The sequence below is a fragment of the Spermophilus citellus genome (genome assembly GCF_964194105.1).
Source record: "Spermophilus citellus genome assembly, chromosome: 12".
Classification (NCBI taxonomy): domain Eukaryota; kingdom Metazoa; phylum Chordata; class Mammalia; order Rodentia; family Sciuridae; genus Spermophilus; species Spermophilus citellus.
The window spans coordinates 7,002,023-7,028,591 of record NC_138198.1 but is presented as its reverse complement, the minus strand read 5'-3'; the positions used below and the strand labels follow the sequence as shown (position 1 = coordinate 7,028,591).

Genomic DNA, 26,569 nt, shown 5'->3' with positions numbered 1-26,569 from the left:
GCTCAGTGCGGGAGTCACTGATCAAGTCGGCTCTTTAGAAATTAGAGGATTTTGCAACGGGCTTTTTTTTTTTTTTTTTTTTTTTTTTTTTTTGCGGAAGTTGAGGGGAGGGTGGTGGATGCATCACAACCGCCTGAATGCCGGGAAACAAAATAAAGAGTGCTCCGGAACTAAGTGCGGAAACGGAACCTTAGGAGACGAAGTTGGAAATCGAGTAGGAAGGAAGAGGAATTGCACTGGGTGGGCCATGTGATTAGAAGTGGGCAGACGCGCGGCGCTGGCTCTAGGAGACGGCGTGGTGAGCTCTGGGCTTGGGCTTGGATCTGAGCTCTACTTTCTCTTTTTTTGGTCTTCCGGGAGGAAGAAGGCTGGGGTGGGGAGGTTGGGGTAGAGGCTGCTAGGAAGAGTTTCAGTCGGAGCTGTCACCCAGACTCGGCGTCATGCCTTGGGCTTCAGGAGCTCTTCTGTGATCTCCCATGCGGAGGAGTGTGTCAGCTCTTGAAGAAGAGCAGGATGAGAGCTTAGCGCCCCAAGAGAGCTAAAGGAGATGAGGGATCTGATGATGGATGTCAAACCTCAAGCACCTCTAGAAAAGTTTTCCTGAATCCCCTGTAATCCAACAACTTTCGTTAGTATAGTGTTAACAATTCCGGGATCGGAAATTAGACCTGCATTATAATTCTGGCTTCATCACTGATTTTCTTTATAGCATTGGGAAAGTGGATTCTGCTCGTGTGAGAAATGGAATACATGCAAACTGCTATGCACCATATAGACACATAGTAAAAAAAGCAAGTCTTCGTGCCTGAACAGCACTTTGCAGCACTTTTATTGTGCATAATATTGTAATTGCAGTATTGGTTTACTTCTCTTGTGGGTGTGGAGCTTCAGGATGGAGACGTGACTTTCTCCCTTAGCATATGAACTGCCGCATCCTACATTTGTCAACCTTGGTTAAAGTGACAAAAACAATGTATGAAGGAAGGAAAAAAGAACACCGAATGATAAGTAAACAAGTAAATGAAAAGAGACAGTATATAATAGTTGTGGTCATTTAAAAGGAATATTATGTGTGTTCCTGTGATTGTGTAAGTGTGCAGGTGCTGTTCCAAAGTGCATTCAGGAAGAATTGGTATGTAGTCCTTGAGCAGAATCTCCAGGGAGATACAATAGGAAGTGAAGCATGCGTCCAGAAGACCAATTTGGCATGTAGGCTCAGGAGAGAAGGAGTTATGTTTGAGGAGAACTATGGGAAAGAACTCCTCCATATACAGAAAATTACTTTTCCCACTAGAACATACCAAGTGTATGCCCAACCTTCATGAAAGCCAACAAAGAAACCAAGCGCCTTTTTGTGGGTGGCCTTGGCCAGGCCATTTCTGAGACTGATCTACAAAATCAGTTCAGCAGATTTGGAGAAGTTTCTGATGTGGAGATCATCACACGGAAAGATGACCAAGGTAAATTTATAATCCTTCACTGGGTGGTTACAGGCAGACATGGGTTAAATATTACAAGATAAAGCAACCCCAGCAGTAAATATTAGCTTTGAACACTGAAAGTGATATTATATGTGATATGAAACTTGTTCACAATTGCTGAAATCAGAAAAATTCTAAAACATGATATCAAAAAGGTCTTAACATCCAGTTTTGAGAATTAACAGTCTAAATCTGTTAAATGTTCTGTTATGTAGAGTATCATTAACATATGATCCAGGGCTGGGGATGTGGCTCAAGCGGTAGCGCGCTCGCCTGGCAAGCGTGCGGCCCGGGTTCGATCCTCAGCACCACATACCAACAAAGATGTTGTGTCTGCCGAGAACTAAAAAATAAATATTAAAAATTCTCTCTCTCTCTCTCTCTCTCTCTCTCTCTCTCTCTCTCTCTCTCTCCTCTCTCACTCTCTCTTTAAAAAAAAAAAATATGATCCAGATGTTTCCTTAACTGGTCACTTAATTTTCTTTTCCTTATTCATTTTGTTTTGGAATATTTTGATGATGATGCTTAGAAAAGTTCAATCTTTGTATCCAATGAAAAACAACATTTGTCTTTGAAATAATAAGTTTCTAAAAACTGATCTTTTAAACTTAAAAAGTTAATTTTTACATTATTCTCTGGTTAATATTTAAAATAAACTTATTTTTATTTTCTTAGGAAACCCACAGAAAATCTTTGCATATATTAACATCAAAGTAGCAGAAGAAGATCTGAAAAAATGTAAGATTGTCATTATTTTTTATATTGTCTGCTAGTTGGCATCACTGTGTAATTTGAAGTAACTTTGGTTCTAAATCTAAACCTCAACAGACACTTCTAAGTCATACAAAAGAACAACTATGATTAAGAGGATTCTGGTATTCTACATTTCTGCTGATTTAGGTCAATTCCATTTATGTCAGCAGACCTATAGTAGCACAATGCTAGTGAGTTTGCTCAAAAACTGGTATTCTCAAATAATTTTGACAGGGGCCAAAATTTCATAGAAACTGCCTGCTAGAAATCTCTCTCTGTCACACTTCTCTATTCATTTCTTGGATAGCTAATCTTTGTCATTAAATATTCTGAGGAGGGGGCATTAGAATACAGTTGGCATTAGAATACAGGGGGCATTACAATTACAGTTGTAAGATACTATGGTATCTCTTGATATGATTTAGGAAACTGAATACTGAGGGTGAATACTGACTGTCAAAGAGGAAGGACAGGGCAAGAATCCATAATGCTGCTGATACAGTAATGTATTCTAGTTACTTAGGGGTCAAAAAGTCAGACACTGAAAAGTGAGTAAAAGGAACATATGATAGAGGAAGAAGGCTATCAGTCTTATAGTTTTGTTTGCCAAAATATTATTATTTAGGGAGGAAGTTGTATGACAGATAGGAAAACTTGTGTTTAAGAACACATTAGCTCTGCTAATTTGATCTGTGGCAGATTATTTGAAATTCTAAGCCCCAGTTTGCTTTTCTAGTGAATGAAAAAGATAATGCCTTATAATATTCCTGTGATGGTTAAATTAAATTTATGCTTAGTATGGTGCCTAACATATAAAATTCTGTTAATGGTTGTTATAAAGCTGGTAGCAGATGTTTAGAAAAACTGGCTACTGGGGCATAACAGTACTAACAGTTCAGACACTTGCAGTTATTTGTGGGTTACACGTTGATAATTGGTATGAGGTGATAAGTAAAGGTGCTCCCAGGATTCTCAGATGTCCTCTTTTCACCCTGACCACTTACCACTTTCATAGTTAGAAAATAACAAGGAAATAGTAAATGTCGGTTATTCACTAATGGTTCCTTACATTAGTTTATAAACAAATTTCAAACAAATTTTGCTTTACAGTTTACATGCTTCCTTATTCTAATCTCTTGGTAACGATGAGATAGGAAGTAAGGAAATTTCTGGTAAGTGGTCAGGATAGATGGAAGCCTAGGCTTCCTGTTTCTAGGTCACATTTTCTTTTTGTGTGTGTGTGTGTGTGTGTGTGTGTGTGTGTGTGTGTGTGTTTCTTTTAACAAGTCTACTTTTCTTGGTACTAAATTACTAAAAAGAAAGCATATACTGAATTATATTTTTGCATTGCTATGTACTCGGGTAGTAATTCTTTACCTTTTAGGTATGTCTGTTTTAAATAAAACAAAATGGAAAGGTGGAACACTACAAATTCAGCTAGCAAAAGAAAGCTTTTTGCACAGGTAAGATTTTTTCCATATAAATTTAAACTCCATTTCTTTATTTTTTAAATTTTTATTTATTTTTTTTTAGTTTTTGCAGTATGGGAATTGAATCCAGAATCTTGCGAATCTTAGGCAAGCACTGTCACAGAGCTACATCCCCACCCCTAAACCCAATCTCATTTATTGGTTTTATATATTCACTTAATTTATTTGAAATTATCAAGCAATATAGTACTAGTAAATATATATTACTAAAAAAAAATATATCTGAAATTCCTCTCAGCTCTGACTCTCCTTAGCCCAGACCCCATTAAAAAAGAATTCCATGCATTTACATGTGTATATATTAAGATATTTATGTATCTAAGTGCTGTGTCACATGCCTGTAATACCAGTGGCTTGGGAGAATCAAAAGTTCAAAGCCAACTTTAGTAACTTAGTGAGGCCCTGAGGAACTTAGTGAGACCCTGTCTCAAAAAATAAAAAGGACTGGAGTGTGGTTCAATGGTTAGGTGCTCCTGGGTTCAATCCCTGGTACAAAAAAAGTATGTATATGTACACACACACTTATTTTCTCTTTTAACATAACCTTCTGTGGCAATGTAGCCTCCCCTTTTTTCCTAACACCAGTTAGTACAGAACATGGCTGTGCTGCAGTGTAGTTGGTCCTTCCCACTGATGGACATTTAGTGTGTTATAGTTTAGATATGAGGTGTCACATGTGAGACAGTGCTCAGGTTTAGAGGTGAAATGATTGGGTTATGAAAGCCCTCACCCAGTGAGTTAATCCCTTAATAGGGATAAACTGAATGGTAACTGAAGGCAGGTAAGGTATGACTGGAGAAGGTAGCTCACTGGAGATGTCCCTGGCAAGGAGAATTCTCTCTCTCTGCTTCGTGATACCATGTTCCCAACTGCTTTCCTCAACCACACTCTTCCACCATGATATTCTGCCTAGCCCTGAGCCCCTAAACAATGGAGCCAGCCTTCAATGGAGTGAGACCTTTGAAACCATGAGCTCTAAAATAAACTTTTCCTCCTCTAATTGTTCTTATCAAGTCTTTCAGTCATAGTAATGAAAAAGCTGACTAACCAAAACAGAGTGTTTGCACCTTTTCATGATTATAGGTGCTCCTTGAGGATGTCTCCTGTATGTGCACAAGTGTTTCTCTCTGGGATTTATGTCAAAAAGTAGAGTTGCTGAGTCTTAGTGTTATGTACATTTAAATTTTAATAGACATGGATTTTTCACTACTAATGCTAGCATCATACTAAAGTATAAAAGTAATAGGAGATACCCAAATAAGAGTATTTATGCAGGTAATTTAAGAATAAGACAGTTTAACAACCATTGGCATTTTTAAAAGTATAAAGGTGATTTTTCAGGAAGAAAAGACTGTATTAGCTTGGGAACTCTTCAATAGGAAACATTTTTAAGAATATACTAATGGAGTGACTAGGAGAGTTAATAAGATTGTTCTAGACCAAGAAAAGATACAGTCTAAAACAAGCAGCAAACAGCTTACTGGAGGCATGTTTTGAGGGACTGTTCTTACAGAAAGGTAAGTATTAGATTTTGTTCTTCATCTGGGGGCCTCTTGACTATGAACAGGGTAGTCATGTACTTTTCATTCATTCTGCATCACTTAGGTACTACCACGTAGGCCTGGGACTCGGTGCTGAGCAGGGAGAGCACATGGTGCTGCTGCCCTAAACTATATGTGCAGATAGGCCCAAGGAACACATCTGGGTGGTAGAACATAAAGAGATAGACTAGAAACAAAGAGGCCACTGAGCATTGATCAGAGCAGTTGTCCACACCTGAGTAAGGTGAATGTAACTTGAATTGGAAGGTCAGGATGGCATTCTCTTCATTAGGAAGATAGAAACCAGCAAGACTTAACAAATTGGGCTCTAAAAACACCTCTTCCTCACAGGGGAGAGTGGAGAGAGAGAGGATATGGAAAGTGTCCAGAATTTATAAGTTGAAAGGGGGAAAATTGAGCAAGTTTGTGATCCACGTCTTGGTCTTGCATGAAGGGGAACTGAGATATCTGCTGGATTGGAGCATAGGCGTTGGAGTGAATGGCAGAGGCTGGGAGGCTGACTAGAGAGGGTGGTCAGGAGGAAAGAAGCCTCCATGCTCAGCCCTCCACTGCTCAGTTGCCTATAGCATGGGACTGGTAAATAAAACAGATTTATGCAGTGTGTGTAGTAGGGCAATAACAGTGGTGTTTTCAAAAAATGTATAATGATAGAAAAAAGATTACCCAACAATACCTATAGGATTATCTATATTACACTTTTAAATGTATATATTTATATTTAGAACAAAACAGATAAAATTTAAACCATAGGATATGAAATGAGGAACATATTTGTTTTTCTTCATTTTTCCATGTTTTTCATTTTTTCTATAATGAAAATCAATGTTTAGAAAATAATAAAGGTCATTATACTATCAACAAAGTTTTTTGTTTTATTTTGGTTTTTAATGCTATGAAGATGTTTAGAATGCTCATTTGAGTTCACCTGAAGGAAAATAACCATTTTGAATGAGTGATTATTTTACCTGTTTTATTTATATTTTCCCTTTGACCCAGATTGGCCCAAGAGAGAGAAGAAGTGAAATCAAAAAAAGAAAAATCAACAACAGGCAATACCAATGTGTCGGAAAAGATGGGAGGGATAGATTTCCAAATGAAAGCTGTGCCGGGAACAGAAGTACCAGGGCACAAAGTGAGTCTCTTCTGATAGCCTGAGCCAACCCAGGAACCGAACACCTGAGACCATGTTATTTTTGTATATCATGTCTTAAGCCAATAGCATTTTCCCCCTTGCTATAAAGCAATTAACATAGATCATGTGTTCTAATTCTTAAGATGCATGTATGACTCTTAAGTTAGCATAGTTCCCCATCATTTTAGAGAAATAAAAAGCAGAAACAGATAAAAGCTGTCTCCTAAAGGACAGGTAGTAAGAAGTATAGGCAGCTTCCATGTTTGGCTTTTTAGTAGCTAATGTTTTTTCTTTTCTTTTTTTCTTTTTTATTTTTTTAAATATATATTTTCCAGTTATAGCTGGACACAATACCTTTATTTTATTTATTTATTTTTATGTGGTGCTGAGGATCCAACTCAGGGCCTTGCATGGGCTAAGTGAGCACTCTACTGCTGAGCCCAACCCCAGCCCTAGTGTTTTTTATATAATATTCTCCATCGTATATTTGGATTTGATATCTGCTCCAAAATTTCTTTTTCTTTTTTTTTTCCTTTTGTAGATTTTCTCTTTGAGAATTCTTGTTTCGTTATTAGAAAACTAAACCCAAAAATAATAATGATTCACTATGAGTTCAACTTTTTAAAAATTATATTTATTTATTGTTTTTTATTAATTTTTAATTTGTGACACATTATAATACTTATTTTATTTATTTATTTTTTTAGAATTGGGTTGTAAGTAAGTTTGGAAGAGTCTTACCTGTTCTTCACTTGAAGAATCAACATAAACGTAAAATATCCTTTGTGATTTGCTTCTCAGAATGACTGTTATTTACTGGAGTGATGAATACTTGCAAAACACATTTACATTATTACTGCCTCTATTAGTAAATCTTCAGTGTTTATTTAATAGTTTGTATGTTCCCATTTTGAAGACAAGATAATTAGATAATAATAAGAGACTGTCATGAGATTTTATATAATTAAGTAATATGAATGATGAATGCCGAAAGAGAAGTTTCATTTATCAGATTATACATCTTATTGCATATGGGTTCACGATCATTGCAAAAGGAGTTATAGAACAGTAAGAGAAAAAAGGCCTATTGTTAAAGAAGGCTTAAGGAGAATTGAGGTAGGTCTTGAGTTAATAGTAAAGTGGTAGAAAGTAGTCTTAGAGGAAAATTATAGATATAAGTATAGAGAACTGGGCACAGTGGCCCACATCTATAATCCTAGCTACTCAGAAGGCTAAGGCCGGAGGATCGCATATTCAAGGCCAGTCTTGGCAACTTATTGAGACCCTGTCTCAAAATGAAAAGTGAAAAAAAAAGATGGGGATATAGCCTAGTGGTAGAGTACCTCTGGGTTCAATCCTCAGTACTACCAAAAAAAAAAAAGAAAAAGAAAGAGAAAAAGAAAAATGTAGACTGGCAGGAGAATGGTCAGTGGAAAAACAGTAGGCAAATTCTGTGCCTATTCAGTTTGATCACGTGGAGACCTTGAAGAACTGATGTCATGGGATTCTTTGTAGAAGGTGTGTTTATATTGTCTGGATTTGCTGTAGTATCTATAAAGTTCAAGTAATTTGCCAACTGATAAAGGTGGTACTTGGTTTGAACTCTGGAAATGTTTTAGAAGGCTTCATTTCATAGATCATGAAAATTTACTGTGGAGTCCCTGTTTTGTTTGATAAGAAACTGAGAGCAAGATAAAATAAACAATGTGTTTGAGATTAAACAATATTCTTTTTGTTTCACATAGGTGTCCCTAACACCTAGTGCTTTTGCTTTGTTCCTTGACTCTGGGTAACATCATGAAATATGATCCATCAAAATACTGCCACAACCTAAAGAAGATAGGAGAAGATTTTACAAATACCACTCCTATAACTAGCCTCACTTGGGAATTGGAAGGAGGTAATGACCCTATGAGTAAGAAACGGCAAGGAGAGTTCTCTGACTTTCATGGCCCTCCCAAGAAGACTATAAAAGTACAAAAGGGCAAGGGTTCCACTGTGAGTCCAAGGACCAATCGAGAAACAGAGAATAATAGCACATCAACCCAGAAAATGCCTTGTGCTTCTGTTATTCCCAAATCATCCCCTGTACCTAATTCTGGTTCTCAAAAACTTCAAAATGTACCTTTTCAGACTTTTGGTTTGGAAACTGCCAGGAAGAGAAATAGCATGTCTGATGATGATATTGATTCTGAGGATGAATTAAGAATGCTGATTGCAGAAGAGGAAAACTTACAGAGAAGTAAATGGTCCTCAATAAATGAATCTGAAAATGATCTTTTTGAAGTTGTAAGAGAGGATTTCAAATCAGATGTTCACAAATTTCATTCTTTAGCAGGGCTAGGAGTTAAAAACATCTCTCACTGTGTTAGTGACAGTATTATGGGAAGTGACCATGAATATGATTCAGGAGATACAGATGAAATCATTGCAATGAAACAAAACATTAGTAAGGTCAAAAATAGTGCAGAGATTTCACAAACAGAAAAACCTATGCACAACAAAACTTTGAAAAAGAAAGAGATTTTCAATCATTGTAATAAAATACAAAAAAAAGAAAACAAGAAAGAGTCAGCTGTCAGTAATGGAGTGAAGCCTCTAAGTCATAAATCTTCATCTGACTCCAGCAGCAGTGATGATGAAGACAGTGAAGGAGATGAGGAGTATAACGCCATCATGAAAAACTGTCCCCGTGTGAATCTCACTTTAGCTGATTTGGAACAGTTGGCTGGCAGTGATCTGGTGGTACCAGAAGATTCTGAGCGCGATGGCCCAGAAACCAAGTTTGACAGTGCCTCCAAGAGCCCCAAGACACCCCATGCCCTTGGCCGAGGCCGACAATGCATTCATCCTGAGGAAATTGTGGCTTCCCTTTTAGAGGAAGAGAAAACCTGTGACAAGCAGAAACCAAAGGAAAACAACTTAAAGCCCAAATTCCAGGCATTCAGGGGTGTAGGCTGTCTCTATGGAAAGGAATCAGTGAAAAAAAACTTGAAAGAGAGTGTGGACTCTAACAATATAAATGAAGATCAGAGTTCCTTGAAACTGGAGGATTCCAGTAGCATTTCCATTGAAAATGAGTCCCTGCGTGTTAATGGTTCATCAAGCAAACTGACTTCACAGCAATGTGCCAAGACAATAAATAGCCCAAATCACACTCCACCTCAAAAAAGACAGTTCAGTTTTGAGACCCAATATCACAAGGTAGTTTCCCCTAGCAGTTCAAAAAAGGGAGGTAGAGAGTCTATTTCTAGTCTGATGCCATTAAAAGGTAAAAAATCCTTAAGTCTTAGTGCAAAGACGCACAAAACAGGCATTGACAAAGACAGTTGCTTTGGTACCAAAAAGAAAGTCGAAGCTTCTGAGGAAGAGGGGTCTGATTCAAGCAGCCTCACTTCTCTTGAGAAATTGCCAACCATCTCTCCCAGAAAAGATGCTCAGGAAAGCACAGCAGATTTCTCACTTTCTGTTAGTAGTTCAGCAAATGTGACTGGTAAGAATAAGTATGCTGAAGACAATCAGAGACGTTTGGCAGCCTTGGAAGCAAGGCAGAGAGCAAAAGAAGTGAAGAAGAAACTGGTCCACGATGCCCTAGCCAATTTGGTGAGTGTATTGTCTTTTTTTTTTTTTCTTTTTATGTTTTTTTTAGTTGTAGATAGATACAATACCTTTATTTTATTTGTTTTTAATGTGGTGCTGGGAATCAAACCCAGTGCCTCACACATGCAAGGCAAATGCTCTACCACTGAGCCACAATCCCAGCCCCAGGTGAGTGTATTTTCAATCTATGCATTTAATAAGAACACTCTGGAAGTTCAGCTTTTCCTTCCTATGCAGGTAGGTGTGCCTCCTAAGAGCTCTTTGTCACCACTTTTCATGTTTTTTTGTCCTTAAGTTAGAAACTTGTATCACCCTAAAAATTTAGCGTATTCCTAAGGTATTAAAATTAAATATTAGTATTTACCTAAAACATTTTAAATTTATTTGAGATTTTCTTCAGGGCCGGGGATACAGCTCAGTGCTTTCCTAGCCATCGGGCCCTGGATTCAATCCCCAGCAACAACAACAAAAATCCCTAAAATTTTCTTTATTTTTAAATTTCACATAGTGATTACAAAGTGATTTGTAGCTTGCCAAGACTTGCTAAGATTTATTGTAATGAACCTTTGAGAAATGTGAACAGTTAAGTGGGAATTAGGCAGAGGTAAAAGACCAGGGAGGGAGAGGAAAGATGTTCCAGGAAAAGGAAGCACATTTTACAACAGTGAATATTTTCACTCAGACTATGATTTACAGATATATAGAGGTGGCAAGAAATATAGAGGCTGCAGAGGTTGAACTTCACTCTTAAGGCTAAAGAATTTTATCAGGGAATTGAAGATCAGTTGTATATTTGGAAAAGATTTGGCAAACTATGGCTCTCAGGCCATCTAGACCATGGTCCTGTTATGTATAGCCTTTAAGCTAAGAGTGGTTATTGAATATAGGACAGAGACTATATGTGGCCTGCAGATTCTAAAATATCTACTTTCTGGACCTTTATAGAAAAAGTTTGTGAACCTCTGTTTGGCAGAGATCCTTCAGGACATGACAAAAACAAATAGAATGGGTCAATTCTGGGGCTGGGGATGTGGCTCAAGCGGTAGCGCGCTTGCCTGGTGTGCGTGCGGCCCGGGTTCGATCCTCAGCGCCACATACCAACAAAGATGTTGTGTCCGCCAAGAACTAAAAAAAAAAAAATAAATAAATAAATATTAAAAATTCTCTCTCTCTCTCCTCTCTCACTCTCTCTTAAAAAAAAAAAAAAAAAAAAAAAAAGAATGGGTCAATTCTGGAGATAAGGAAATCCTTTGGAAGGTTGGGGACCAGAACCAGGGCACCGATGGTGGGCATAGATTTAACAATTTCAAGAAGGTCTAGTTGATAGGAGTTGGTGGTCATTGGGTATGGAGAGAAAGGAGTTCTAAGTTTCTATCTCAGGCAAATGGTAGATGAGAGTGGCATTCACTAGATAAAGAAAAGGACAGGAAGGAGATGTGGCAGGAGAAAGAGATGATGGATTAGGACTTGGTCAGTGTGAGTTTGTGTTGTCTTAAAATGTGATGCTTCTGATGGCCTCCCCAGGATGGTCGTCCAAAGGATAAGCCAACACACATCATCTTTGGTTCTGACAGTGAAGATGAAACAGAAGAGACAAACACTCAGGAGCAAAGCCGTCCAGGAGAGGAGCTGGTGAAAGTAAGATGTTCCATACGTCCTTGTGGGCATTTATCTGCTTGGCAGATCCATCTGTCTATTGCATTCCAAGTCTTGCACACAACTACCAGTTCAGCACAAAGTCCTGGGAGCTACAGTGAAACTCAGGCGTGCCCAGGCCGCCACACACTTAGATGAGTGGGGTCATAATGATTTTCTCACACATGAACCTCTCTGTGTTCTCCACATCATCTGCAAAGTCACATCACTATCAGTGAAAGACTACAGAAGATGTTCTTGCATGCAGTAATTGCCCCCCAAATACAGGTAGCATCGGAGAGCCTTGGGATTAATGATACTGGAGTTCAGTTAGAGATTCCTGAGTCAGGAGTTTCTGTCTGATGCATCCTGGTAGATGCATCTGGGTTGTTTTCATTGTTTGTTTGTTTTTTAATGTGGGCAGAAGATTACACTGTAAAGGAGATGCTGATTGTCTCAGTTACTAAACATTTCTGTTTTCTCTATATAACAGGAATCTGTGGGTAAAGCCTCCGGGCAACTGTTTGGCAGCAGTGATGATGAGGAACTTGATTCAGAGGATGACATTGACAGGTTCAAAATTAAACCTCAATTTGAGGGCAAAGCTGGACAGAAGGTTAGTGAACACTAAAAACAGAAAAATGTGTAGCATATCTTGGTTTTCAATATTAAACTTCAGATAAATGTAGCAGACTTTGACACATATTTCATCATTGGGAAATAGGAAGCAAATCCTCTCTAATTCTCTGATTGGGCAGGTGAGGTTATGCAAATGTTAACAATGTGAATTTCAGAGTGTGGGGAAGTGCACCTGGAGAGTCTTGTTTAGAAGCAATGTCTTGGGAACATGGTTATCAATTGTGTATTCTTGTCTGTTTAGCTCCTGGATTTACAATCGCACTTTGGCAATGATGACAGGTTCCGCTTGGACTCTCGATTTCTGGAGAGTGACAGTGAAGAGGAACAGGAAGGTAAATGCTTCATTGTCCCAATAGTCCTGATGTAGAGAAATCATCCAGCATACCTCCTTTGTTTAACCTGAAGAAACTCTACAAACCAAGACATTAAATTGAGTTTCTAATTAAATGTTTTATCAAGTTAACTTACTATTTCTTAAGTTTTTTGTACATTTTTATTCTGTAAAATTTTATTCCTTGAAGCTGACAAATAGGACAGGAGTAGAAAGCATTCACCAAAGATAACATATTCCTACATCCTATTCCTGGCATGAGAGAAGTTGGCCAAGGCCCCTCTTTGGGAATTGTATTTGCAGTGCCTCAGGTTTGGGGTTGGCCTTGGAAGACAATTAAGTCCAACTTGACTCTTTCTAATAAAGAGTCTTTGTCTTCCTCTGGTGTGCATACCAGGTGTATGTTTTTTAAAAAGCATAGTATCATGGAATGCCATTCTATGGAATGTATCCTTACTTGGGTAAATCTAAAAGTAAATGCCAAATTCATCTTTACCTGGATAAATCTAAGAGGAACAGGGCTTTTAGAAGCATGTTGATCCTACTTCCTGCGCCATTTTTCATAGCAGTGTTTCCACACGTTATCTAGAAGACTATCTATTCTCATCCTTTTAAAGACCTGATCTACACGACCACTGTGAATAACCTCAGCCTCAGAACCTCTGTCCTTATCTTCCTTGTCTTGTTTTATTCTCCTTCCTGAGTTAACTAACCTAATGTGCATCTTAATCTCACAATTTGTACTTCCTGTCACCCCATTTCTCAAATAGTCTATTATTATTTGATCCTATCAGTGCTCTAAAGTGATTATTATCAACACTATACATTTTGGGAAACCAAGGATCAAAGGGGCTTATGAATAAATTCTTCAGGGTTCACACCAACTTGCTTCCAAACCAACATTTGACTTTCAGATCTTTGTACAATCCTGTATTGAAAGCACAAGAATGAATAGAGGGGCTGGGGATGTGGCTCAGCGGTAGTGCGCTCGCCTGGCATGCGTGCGGCCCGGGTTCGATCCTCAGCACCACATACCAACAAAGATGTTGTGTCCGCCGAGAATTAAGAAAAAATAAATAAATATTAAAAAAAAAAAAAAAATGAATAGAATCTTGAGAAGAGCCTATGTTCAGAAATTACATAGCTGTGACGGTAGAGGTTACTTTCTTGAGTTCTTCCACTTTTGTGGAACAACTTCCTGTCCAGTGACACTTTTCCAGGTAGCACCCTCCTCAGCTGGCCTGCTCCCCTTGTTAATGTTGATCATCCTTTTTGAAATTTCTTTGCCTTTGTGGCCAATGAAGCATATTTTCTATGTAGGGTCTTAAAGGCTTAGACTTCTTTCATGTTTCTGTTATCCAAACTCGGTATTTGACTCTGTTCTCTGTGTCCGTTTCTGGTAGTTGAGGGTAGCAGCTGACAGTGTTCAGTGATGCCTCATGTGTATGAGAAATAGAGCTTTCTTCCTGCTATACTTTTTTACTGAATCAAAGACTGAATAACTGTCCATTTTAATCTGTCACACTAACAGTCACTAAAATAACTATCTTTTACTGTTCTTATAACTTTTAGACCTAAATGTAATCAAGATTACATTTTTAGAATGTTAAAAGAAATCAAAGGGTCTATAATCACTTTTGTGTTAGTATCTTACCATATTACATTTTTTGATCTTTACCTTGAAAATTTCAGACTTCTGCTGGGCACAGTGGTACATTCCTATAATACCAGCTCTTTAGCAAGCTGAAGTCAGAGAATCACATGTATGAGGCCAGCATCAGCAAATTAGATCCTGACTCAGAATAAAATTAAAAAGGACCAGGGATACTATAGCTCAGTGGTGGTGCACTGTTTAATGTGCATAAAGCCATAAATTCAATCTCCAGCACTCAAAAATTTAAAAATTTAGAATTGCCACTGAAGTCCAGATTTCATTTTTATAATCACAAATAAAAATAGAACATTTTGTTTGCTGGTGATGCAACTTCTGGGTTTGTTGTACCATGAGGGTCTTGTAGGTAGAAAGGTTAGCAGAATGTGTCAACTTTTTATCTCAGTGTGCTTCCAGACATATTATGGTGATTGGTAAAGCTTTTGATGATTGAGATTTCTCAAGCTGTTTATCAAGATATAATAATTATTTTTTTTCCTTAAAGAGGTAAATGAAAAGAAAACTCCTTTGGAAGAAGAGCTTGCTGCAGAAAAAAAGAAAGCCTTAAATGTTGCACAAAGTGTTTTGCACATCAGCTTGAACAGTCCTACAAGCAAAGGATCAGTAGCTGCTAAGAAATTTAAGTATGCTTTGTGTTGTAGCCTATTCCACTGTATTTTCCTTTGCCATAAATGCCTTCTTGATCACAATTTAAAGTTATGTCTTTCTATTAATTTTTGGGTAGTGCTTGAGATCACTAGGCAATCCCTTTACCACGAAACTACTATCCCCAACCCAGATGGCTAATTTTTAATTTCCTGTGAGGATCTGTTGACAATTTGTATCAGATTCTTAGAAATATTCTTATTTTGACCCAGTGATTCACTTCAAACATGTAATTTAGACAGACTGGTGTAATCAAACCCATGTAATTCCATCATCCAACTTTGACAGTCACCAAAACATTACCAGTTTTCTCTTCTATACATTTGTTTAATCTGCCATACTCAGTGAAGTATTTAATGCAAATTCCACATAGTATGTCATTTGATCTGTATTTATTTTAGGATGTTTAAAATAATTTTTAAGATTAAAACAAGGTCCTAATTTGTCTTCTTTCATACCATTAGCTTCATTTTGGCTAACATTGGTATGCTTCATGTTGAATTATAATTTGCTATTAATTTTTTGTATTAGTGTTCTGATTGCTTTTTTTTTTTTTTTTTTAACATAGGGACATCATTCGTTATGATCCAACGAGGCATGATCATGCCACTTATGAAAGAAAAAAAGATGATACACCAAAAGAAAGGTAAATTAAGCTACTTTTTACCTTAGGTAGCTTCTGAAACTGCTTAGCTGCAATGCTTTCAAGCTCCATAAACACCCTGTTGTTTGAGCAGTTGAATTTTCTTAGCTCTATCTAAAGCATTAACAAAAGATTTATGTATTTATTTCTGGTACTAGAGATTGAACCCATGGGCTTTTAACCCCTGACCCACATCCCCAGACCTTTTTATTTTGAGACAGTGTCTTGCCAAGTTGCTTATGGCCTCCCAAAATTGCTAAGACTGGCCTTGAACTTGCAATCCTCCTGTCTTAGCCTCCCAAGCTGCTGGGATTACAGGCTTGTGCCACCCCACCCATCCAACACACTTCTTTCTTTCTTTCTTTTTTTTTTTTTTTTTTTTTTGTGTGTGTGTGTGTGTATGTGTGTGTGAGTGTGTGTGTGTGTGGTGCTGGGGATTGAGCACAGGGCCTTGTGCATGCGAGGCAAGCATTCTACAACTAAGCTATATCCCCAGCCTGACTTTTTCATTTTTAAAGGGTGGTCTATAAATTTTTCCTTAAAGAGTCAGAAAGTAGATATGTTAGACTTTGCAAGCCTCTGTTAGGACAACTGCCCTTTACCTTTGTATCAGAAAAGCAGGGAGATGCTTTCCAATAAAACCATTAACAGACACTAGAATTTGCCTTTTATATAACTTACATGTCATAAAATCACCCTTATCTCCCTGGTCATTTCAAACTGTAGAAACCACTTATTAAATTTTATGTCATTTGCCTTCTGGAGATGAGGAATCTTTAAAATCATGAGATCTTGGTGCCTATGAAAGAAAAATATATTCCCTTTAGGTTTACTTCTCTCACATTTTATTCTAAGCATCAAGAAGACCCCCTCCAAAAAAAAAAAAAAAAAAGCCTTCAGCTTTTCTGGGTGTCTCCTTAACTAGATCATCTGATTAATTAGGTACATTTTCTATTTTCTACAGTAATACAGGTAATGTTGCTGAACTTTTGACCATCATGAAATAGGGATCCACTTTCCTCCAATTTTCAATATCATTTATCATGCTTTTCTGCAATTCCTTACCTGCAACTTCCTCAAGGCCATGTGGTTCCTACTAATGGTTTCTTTAAGATCCTTTAGGCTTTTGCTATATCCTTGTCTCAGAAGTCACATAGTACCACATCTGCCTTCTTTTCTTTGTGAACAGATCACTAAGTCCAGTCCATGCCCAAGGAATGAGGAAATTGTCTTCTACCTCTTGAAAAAAGTATCAAGGAATTTGAGACCAGTTTTAAAGCCACCACGTGATGGTTCAATCAAAATGGCCTGAAGCTATCCATGTGATGCTCTTTTATAGAGCTCAGTTTCATAGGAGATACATCCATCTTAAAACCTAGCCAAGTGGTTTATTTTATGAAGTATAAACAGTTTCTTTCTTTGAGATGACCTTCACCATTAAAATGGTTATTTAGGACATCCTGTTCAACTTTAATTAATACATTAAGAACTTCTTGCCTGGTCTTATACATGGAGTGGACTATACTAGGACAAAGGATTTTAATCTTTTCATTAGCCGAAAACTCAATATTGAAAATGACCATGTAACTTTCTATATCAGATCAAAGAGAAAAGCATATTCATCCCTAACTACAGAACAAATTTATGACAACAGAAAAATGTGATTTCAAGAGACTAGACTTAGCACATTTATGTTTCACTTCTAAAACTGAATGATAATTAATTGATGACCCATCACTTTCTTAAAACTCACAGAATTTTGGAATTTAAAATGATCTGAGAAGTCATTTGATGTAACAGGTTCATTTCAAAAACATGGAAACAGGCCCACTGAGGCTAAATGATTTCTCTATTTACAGGTAACAGTTTAAGTATAATTTTGGAAACGTGGTTTAGAGGATAAGAGGAGAATATGATTCATGCTAAATATTTGCATTTTTTTGTGCTTATTGGTCAAGATACTTTGGATATTTTTAGTTGTTAAAAGGATGAAATTAAAGTTATCCTAGGAGTTTACCTTTTCTGATTATTAGAAACTTTCCAAAACTTGTTTCTTTGTAACATATGTACCTGTATATGTCATTGCAGTAAAGCAAAGCGAAAAAAGAAAAGGGAGGAAGCGGAGAAGCTACCTGAGGTGTCTAAGGAAATGTATTACAACATTGCTACGAATTTGAAAGAAATATTCCAAAATACAAAAGATACCAGTGAAAAGGACGAAGGGACAGCCTGGAACCAGGACTGTGGTGGAGCTAAAACCGAGGAAATTGATAATGCTACAGCTCTGACAAGTGGGACTGAGCAGCCCAGCGGGTTCATGTTCTCCTTTTTTGATTCAGACGTTAAAGCTGTAAAGGAAGGTATTTTCCGTTTTCCCCCCTCACTTTTTCATTTCAAGCGGATTGAACTTAATTGATTGAGTCTCCCTTAAGTTTAATGGATTTATAATTATCTGAGATTCAGTGCTGCATGACCATAATCGTGATGCTCCTGAGATGTGAAAGAAACTATTTTTGGATTTAATCGAGCAAACTTGTAGCCAGCTGTAATATGAAGGGAAGGAATATGTCATATGAAGCCAGGGAATAATGTACCATATCCCTTCTTCTACATATGAAGTTGTCAAGAAGTAAAGTAAATCATTTAATTAACTCCATGTCTCAAATGCAGTTGGAAATGCATGAGTCATAGAGAATTAATATTGCATATGACAGGAGAAAGAAATAGGTAACCTTGGTTTAATACAAATAAGCTATGTCATCAATATATCAGTATGCCAATTATTTCTAAGTTTATCTTTGACAATTTTCAGAACCTAAAAGAAAGAAGTATAAACACCAGTTTTTAGTTGTTGTTTTTCTCTTTTTATTTTTCCCACCCTACTTCAGGAGATTTATCTCTAAAAGCCCAGGTGAAAATAAACTGTTCTTTAGGAGACTGTTCTTTTCCTAATTTTAAGATGATCGTGTTGAAGTTTTCAGAATATTCACTATAAAAAAGCAAGACCTATCCAGAAGAATACAGGCACAACTAACTGCAGTGATTCTACTTTAAAGATTGGCACATAAAATAGTATACATATGTTGAGCAAATATATGTCAAATGTCAGCTCTGTGATACTCCAAAAGTATATCAAAAATTATAAATAAGACATGATGTGCTCCACTCATTATATGTTCTTGTCTTGTTCATTTGAGTATTATGATTAGCCCTAAACTGTTAAGTGTTGAGTAGAGTTGATGCAAATGTTAAATATATATTTAATATATATTTTATATATATATATATATATATATATATATATATATATATATATATATATATATATATATATATATAAAATGGCACACTCTACCACTAGGCTATACCCCATTCCTTTTATGTATCTTAGTTGCTCATTTGTGCCATCACCTTTTATTTTCATAACCATATAGAGACCTATAAAGTTGAAGCAGTGAAATCTGGGAAGACTATCTGGAAGGGAAACCCTCATTTCCAAGACAGCAGCAGTTCAGAAGAAGAAGATGTTACTGAAGAAACAGATCACAGAAAGTCCAGCCCTGGGTAAGCATTTTGTTTGTATACGGGTATACTTTGTGATTTGTGAAAATCTGAGTTAGACATGCTAGAAGTATTTTGTTAAGTATCTAGGCTTCTCTTTATAGGACAACTTTATTTTCTTTTCTCAGCTTCTTCGATATGCCTTTTTATAGTGGGGAGTGTGATTCCTTTTTCTTGAGATTTCCATAGAATTGGGAGGGAGATAAAATACGCCCAAAGCTATAGCTCAGTAAATGAGCGCACCACAAAACAGAAAAACAAAAACAAAAAACAAATGACCATATGTGTGTGTGTATATACATGTGCATATACATGCATATATAAAATATACATACATAATACATATACACATGTACACGCATACACACGCCCAAGGAATTGAGCCTGATGGTAAAGTTACTGGTCTGAACACTGGATCCTGAGGTTGTCTGGGTGCCTTCCCAAAGGGAACACTGGCAATCAGCGTTGCGATGGTTGGAGTGACAGCATCAACAACAACCAGAGTGGGAAAGGTGGAATTTGTATGTAAGTCCTCATTATCAAAGCTTTAGTTAGAGGAGAATTTTGAATGGAGAAGGGGCAGGGTCATTTTAACTCAAGGCAAAATGAGCAAAACAAAGCAGCTATTTTTAAGAAATAGTTTATATTTTCAATGTGAATATTTCCTCTTAAATATTCAAAGTAAACTAACCAACACCTGTCTTTTTCTCCCTCCCCTTTTCAGAGAAGCATCAGTACCTGAAAAAGGGACCACTAGATTTTTCTTTTTCTCTAGGAATGATGAAAGACTTCATGGTAAGTCCTTTTTTCTGTTAAGTGATATAGTATAGCTCTGATCACACACTCTTGTGTGATAACTGGCATCTAGAGATTCTGGCCTTCTGTAGTAGACTGATGTGAGTTGACTTGTAAAGCTCTCAGAATTGAGTGCTTCTCGGTGTCCACGTTTCTTGCTCATTCGTTATCATCCACAAGGGCTTGTTTTATTATAGGAAGTTGCTAGTCTGTCAACATAAAAACAAACAAACAAAATTGAGGTTTTAGTACCCTAAAAGTCCACATAAAAACTCAAAAGCTGATGGCGAACTCCTTATTTCTTAAAGCCTAAGCACAAACAGCAACAAAGTTACGTTACAGTAAAAGACATGTGAACAGTACTTTAAAGAACGTTCAAGGCTTGCCATCAGAGAAAATGCCCATTTATTGAGGAACAGCTCTGCATATTTATAGAGCCGGGGGTGGTCTGACAGTTGGCATGGGGTGCTTTTTGATTGGTGGGTAAGGATCAGGTGAGCCAGCAGGGCTAGTCTGATTGGTGGGTAAGGATCATGTGAGCCAGCAGGGCTCACCATTGGATGGCAGGATCATTTGAGCCAGCAGGGCTCACCATTGGATGGCTCTTCTTGGGGAATGGAGAAGTTAGTCTTTGGAGCCGGGCAACTCCCAATATTCCCCCCTTTTTGTTATTAAATGAGTGTGGGCATCAACTCATTCTGGCTGCGTCCTGCTGAAATGGGGCGGTGTGGGAGAAAGAGAGGAGAGAAGTAAGGAGCCCCCACAGGAGGGCAGAGAAGACAGGTATCAACAAAGGTTCCTTGCCACCACAGATCCATGATGACATCAGTCCATTAGGCATAGGTCTCGACTGGAGGTACCATCAGTAGCCAGGAGTTGGTCATTCCTGAGGAGAAGCTGGTAAAAGCTTGATTAGAAATTTTACCCACCTGAGTCTGAATGAACTTTATGATGGGGGAAAGAACAGGCACAGGGAGTTTTAATAGTGGCCCAAGGGGGGGGTTAAGTGTTCAACCTTGAGCGGGAGCGTGGGCGTTTGGGCTTAAAGCAAACAGGTGATAAAGAACCAGACAGAGGGTTTGAGAAGCCAGGTCATTGCTGCTAACTTTGTTTGGCATGCCCTGCAGACCAGCCTGTCCTGCACCTAACACCCTCAATTCCACTCTTCATTCCTAGTCAATCTAGCTCCCTCCCCTCTCTATTAAGGCTGCTCTTCAAGCTTTCTCCTACCAGGGTGTACCAGCTTGCTTCTCTCTTTGCCTTTCTCGAAGGTGGCCAAGGGAGGACGGTGGCCCATTGTTACCATATTTCCCATTGAGAGCAGTCAGATCTCTCCAGGTTTTACGTGAAACACCTCAACCTTAAATACTGATACTTGAAATTCTTACAAAACTGGGAGGGTAAACAAAACACACATGTTCCTTCTTAGGCCCAGAAAGCAACTGGTAAAGTGCTCTCTTATGATCACACTTATTCAGGGGGTCACCATGCTCTGGACACCTAAGTGGTTTGTCAGAAGGACAACACACAACAGTCCCACTACTGGCCAGATTCAAGCAAGTGGGGGGGGGTGTCTGGCTGGAGGGGGCCCTTAGGGTCACTGGCCTTGAATCTTCAGACATAGGGTGAAGAGAGGACCCAAGAGGGGCCAGAAATGAGGTGGAGCATTGACAAGAGTACTTAATGACAGGTGACGATCGTTGGCTCTTCTGATGAAGGTGTAGGAGTGCCAGGCTTAAGCCTGGAAATGTGAATCCACAGGGTAAGTTGGTTATTAGGTAGGTTAAGTTTGGCTGCTAAGGGAGTGCACATAATCACCTGAGCAGGACTGTCCCATTTTGGTTTTAGAGGGGGGCTTTTCTCCTGGTGGGCAATAGTAAACAAGTTGACCAGGTGTTAAGGAGGTAGGATTTTGAAAGAGACTGAGGTCAGGAAGGAGCCAGTCTTGATAGCACCAGAGTTCAGAGTGTAGATGGAAGAGGAGGGGCAGGGCATAGGTTTCGGAGATGGGTAGTGGTTCTATAGGCAATCCAGAAGGAACGAGAGGTGAGAGATTAGAAGGCTTCTTTGGCAAGGCACTAATGCACAATAAAGCCAAAGGGAGCACCTTTACCCAGTCCAGGCTTAATTTCATGGTGAGCTTGGTGAGGGTCTCTTTCAGGGACCGATTGGTCCTTTCAACCTTTCCAGAAGCCTGGCAGCTGTAAGGGCACTGAAAATGCCAAGGGAGTGATAGCACGTGAGCCAGTCCCTGAGTTATCTGCGAGGTGAATTCTGGGCCATTGTCTGATTGGATAGAAGTGGGCATCCCGAAATGGGGGATTCTGTGAGTAAGCAACAGACCAACTACTGTAGAGGCCTGCTTGTTAGAAGTGGGAAAGGCTTCAACCCATCCCGAAAAAGTACCTACTAATACAAGAAGATATTTTATGTTTTTTACTCGTGGCATATTGGTGAAATCAATCTGCCAGTCTGCAGCCGGGGCATGACCACGGGCCTGATGAGAAGGGAAAGGTTTAGGTTTTAATGGAGTATTGATATTGGTTCTCTGGCATATATGACAAGTGGAAGTGATCTGTTGTAGGAGGGTCTTATCGCATGGGGAAAGGGTGAAAAAGGAGTGAAGGAAAGTAGTGAGACTCTGAATCAGACGAGGTCCGAAGAGGGCAAGGGTCCCTCAGAAATGGTGGTAGGGCAGGGTAAAATCGTGTCTAATACCTCCAGGCATTTGTGGACAGGATCTTGTGAGGGAGAAGATGGGAGGAGGGAGGCAGGGTTTCAAGGAATGAGACAAGGAGCGATAGAACTCTGGAAGGAGGAAGTCACTATAGCCCCTTGTAAGTGAGGAAATCCTTTATGAGATGGTTAGCGGGGAGCCAAAGGTAAGCTTATGTGCTTCTTTCTGGAGGTCATAGGCTGCTGTTAGGGCTCTGAGGCATGGGGGTCAGCCCCTGACGGTGGGTTTGGATAGGTAGGCCACTGGTGCAAATGTGGGGCCATCCTGACCCAGAATGCCCAAACTTTATCCCTGTTTTTACATAGAGGGTGAAGGGTCAGGAGAGGTCAAGGAAATGCAGGGCTGGTACCCGGAAGAGGGCCTTTTTGAGGATTGTAAAGGGTTTTCCTACCACTGAGGGCAGGGGTTCATCTTGGAGGCCCTTGGCCAGATTATACCCAGCCAAACCCAAGAAGGAGAGTAGGTCACCTTTGGTCTTTGGTGTAGGTATAGACACAATAAGCTGTTTTCTACTGTAATGGCCTTTTTCCCTTGAAAGATGCTATTTGGGTCTTTTGTGGCAAGGCCCAATATCCCTTTAAGGCCAAGAAATTAAATAGGAGAACTGTGTCATCTGTTGAGCGCCTTTTGGACAGGCTAGAAGAATTTGCAAGAGGCCAAGGTTTGTCCAAAGAGGTGTGGACTGTCTCGAAATCCCTGAGGAGGGACAGTCCAGATTAAAGGCAAAAAGATATCCTTTAAATCTATGACCAAGAAGTGGGTGGCAGTGTGGGGGATCTGAGACAGCAGAGTGTATGGGTTGGGAACCAAAGGATATATGGACCTAACGGAGGTGTTGATGAGTCGTAGGTAGGGCCTGTTGGGCTTTTCTACCGATAATTTGGGAGTATTCTAAGGGGAATGAGCAGGACGGAGGTACTCCTTGCTAAGAAATCCTGAATAATGGGTTGTAGGCCCAGAAGAGCTTTTGTGGACAGGGGGTATTGAGCCTGATTGGAGAAGGTGTTAGGATCTTTGAGATGAATGTTAACTGGTGGGCAGGAAATGGTGGAGGGGGTGTGGGTATCTCATACAATTGGGTCACCAGGTTAATATGGTATTTCATGTCAGCCTCACAAGTGGAGCAGAATGGCCAGTCTTCTGCCAGAAGGGCCAGAAAAGATGAACAGGCCGATTCTGGGGCCTGACTGATGCCAGGAGCCCGGATGTTGATTGTTGTATTGAATTTAGAGAGAATATCTTGGCTGAGCAAAGGAACTGGACATTGGGGCATAACTAGGAACATCTGAGAGAATGGGAAGTTGTCTATGGAACAGAGTAATAGGGGAGTCTTTCTTGGATAGATGGTCTTTCCTCCTACCCCGACAATAGGAGAGGTGGAGAGCACTGTTTGCCCCAGAATTCTGTCAGGACTGAGAAGTTAGCCTGGTGTCAAGGAGAAAGTCAACCTTGCATCCATCCACCTGAATCCACACCCTGGGTTCCTGTCTATTAATCGTTACGGCCAGGGACAAGGACCCAAGGCTCCCTCAATTGATTGCTATGCCCAGAAGGGCGGAGGGTTCCCTGGCCATAGGCCTCCTATGGGGTCTATGACAGTCAGAGCCCCAATGACCTTGTTGTTGACATTTAGGGCATGGAGTATGTGGAATGCATGGTGCGGGGCATGCCCTGGCCCAATGTCCCTCCTTGCCACACTTGAAGCAGGCGCCCAGGGGGTGTTTTCCGTGGTGGGCAGCAACCCAAGGAAGCACCTTGCTGGGCCTGAGCCAGTAGGGCTAGTCTGATTGGTGGGTAAGGATCATGTGAGCAGCTGGGCTCACCATTGGATGGCAGGATTGTGTGAGCAAGCAGGGCTCACCATTGGACAGCAGGATCATGTGAGCCAGCAGGGCTCACCATTGGATGGCTCTTCTTGGGGTATGGAGAAGTTAGTCTTTGGAGCCAGGGCGACTCCCAACAGCACTATTCTAGCAATGCTACATGTTTAATTTTGAAAGAAAAATATATTTTTGAAAATTTCATAGAAATTTTTTTAAAAGATCTTAACTAGAATTGGATACCTTGGTAATGCCAACTTCAGAATGTTGTGCATTTCAGTAGTAATTTGCTGCCCTGTGTTTCTTGTTTTTCCATTAATAGGTTCTGACATGTTTTGGTGTGGCGTGGGAAGTAATGTTAGCACGAATTCTTGGGAGGCCCGAACAAATAGCTTACGTATGGTGAGTAATTGTTTCTCCATATCATTGTCTCTGAACATAGATAACTGTTCTTTGTGTTAAGATTCCCCTAGTGTGAGAATATTAGGAATATGATATGAAAATTTAGAAACAAACAACTGAGAAAAGGATTTAAACTCTCAGAATTATCTCATTGGAGGGAATTTAGAGGTTCATGCATCCCATCCCACAGCTGGTACAGGCAGAAAGACTGGCTATTTAAATGTTGGGTCCCAGAGTTCATCCAGGTTCATTTTCATTAAGTAACAGGAAATCAAAATTTTTTTTGTTTTCTTTTGTTTTTGGTACCAAGGATTGAACTTTGGGGCACTTGACCACTGAGCCACATCCCCAGCCCTGTTTTTGTATTTTATTTAGAGATAGGGTCTCACTGAGTTGCTTAGCAACTTGCCATTGCTGAGGCTGGCTTTGAACTCACAGTCATCCTGTCTCCGCCTCCCGAGCAGCTGGGATTACTGGTGGGCTGCCACCACACCCTGCTAGGAAATCAGGTTTTTAAAGTCTGAATTATAGTTCCCTGATCTTCTACAGCTAAGAGTTTAAATAGTCCTTATTTATTCCAGTGAGCACTTCCAGAATAGGTTTCCACAGTAAGCTAAAGTTTACTGTATAATTATTGAACACCATGAGAACGATTTGTTTTTATTGTTAACTAAGGCTTCTGATTTTATTATTTTTCTAGGATTGTCGAAAGAAACATAAAGAAGCCAAAAGGAAAATGAAATCAAAATAGTAAATGTTGGCATTGGTTTTGTTACTGAACGTGAACAATACTGAAGGAAATTGACTCAGAAAATAGTTTTAGACCAAAGAAGAAATTTCAAAGTGGAAGAAAATTCAAAATCTGGTTTGTTGATTATTATTCTGGTTGCCACCTTTTCTGTGGAATTCCTCCATATTTCTTCTTAGGTGATTACTTCAAAAAATTAAACTGAGCTGGACACGATGATGTACAACTGAAGTCCCAGCACTTGGGAGGCTGAGGTGGGAGGGTCATTCGAGCCTAGCAATTTGAGACTAGCCTTGGCAACACAGTGAGATCCTATCTCAAAAAAAAAAAAAATTTTAAAGGGAACTTTCAAGAAATGAAGTCCATTAAAGTACTTCTTGTATATAACCTCTTTGCCCTCCGTCCTCAGTGAGTAGTGTGCATTTTCTCATGCAAAGTTTGTATGAAGCCTTTTTAAATAAATGATTTATTGTACTTGTGTTTCCCAAGTTAATCTTTATGTTAGTTATGGACTATTTGAAATATTTGTTTCTGGTTCCACATACATCCACCTCCATTTCGTACTTTCTATTTGACATATCAACTTTGAGTCCTATACTCATTTCCTGATAATGAGCTAACTGAAATGAGAGTTCTGTGAAGACCAGGAAAGGAAGACAGATAACAGTTTTCCTGTCTCTGGCTTTGAGAAATTAGAGAGCAATTTATAGAGACAAATCCATCTATCCCAGAATTCTAGTTAGACCAGAAGCTTATGAAAAATACCAGGTATCTTGAAAGATTTTAGTCAAGAGCTGGAGTCAGATTCCCAAGTCCAGAAGCAGGTTTAATATCTCACTAAGTACCCAAACCTGGCTAGGATTCAAGACAGATATGCCTTCTATCAAAATAGGTCTATACAAAATTGTGTTCCATAGACAGTT

At 39.1% G+C, this 26,569-nt stretch overlaps 2 protein-coding genes across 3 annotated transcripts in view; one reads left to right on the top strand and one right to left on the bottom strand.

Annotated features, from left to right (window-relative positions):
* The first annotated feature begins 110 nt into the window (after positions 1 to 110).
* Positions 111 to 25,704, top strand: NOL8 (nucleolar protein 8). 2 transcript variants are annotated; one of them, XM_081263517.1, is made up of 17 exons: positions 111 to 298; positions 1,295 to 1,460; positions 2,157 to 2,219; positions 3,619 to 3,697; positions 6,283 to 6,418; positions 7,126 to 7,196; positions 8,215 to 10,021; positions 11,543 to 11,650; positions 12,147 to 12,269; positions 12,534 to 12,624; positions 14,780 to 14,918; positions 15,509 to 15,586; positions 17,672 to 17,943; positions 19,018 to 19,147; positions 19,869 to 19,939; positions 24,819 to 24,898; positions 25,599 to 25,704. In XM_081263517.1, the coding sequence occupies exons 2-17, from the start codon at positions 1,322 to 1,324 to the stop codon at positions 25,647 to 25,649; spliced, it is 3,438 nt and encodes a 1,145-aa protein (XP_081119643.1). In that variant the 5' UTR covers positions 111 to 298; positions 1,295 to 1,321; the 3' UTR covers positions 25,650 to 25,704. The 2 variants fall into 2 exon arrangements, with proteins under 2 accessions (XP_081119643.1, XP_081119642.1); XM_081263516.1 differs by having other exon boundaries at positions 11,543 to 11,656.
* Positions 13,608 to 26,569, bottom strand: part of LOC308631972 (zinc finger protein 383-like) — a 161,246-nt gene continuing 148,284 nt past the window's right edge. Inside the window, exon 4 of the mRNA XM_081263546.1 lies at positions 13,608 to 13,685. Coding sequence (XP_081119672.1) covers positions 13,645 to 13,685 — 41 coding nt within the window. The 3' untranslated portion in view covers positions 13,608 to 13,644. The remainder of the gene's footprint in view (positions 13,686 to 26,569) is intronic.

Excerpts from the sequence above, each read along its gene's own strand:
- NOL8 (XM_081263516.1), top strand. The coding sequence starts at position 1,322 with ATGAAAGCCAACAAAGAAACCAAGCGCCTTTTTGTGGGTGGCCTTGGC. Across the intron at positions 3,698-6,282 it reads AAAGAAAGCTTTTTGCACAG|ATTGGCCCAAGAGAGAGAAG; the intron begins GTAAGATTTTTT and ends CCTTTGACCCAG. Across the intron at positions 24,899-25,598 it reads GAACAAATAGCTTACGTATG|GATTGTCGAAAGAAACATAA; the intron begins GTGAGTAATTGT and ends TTATTTTTCTAG.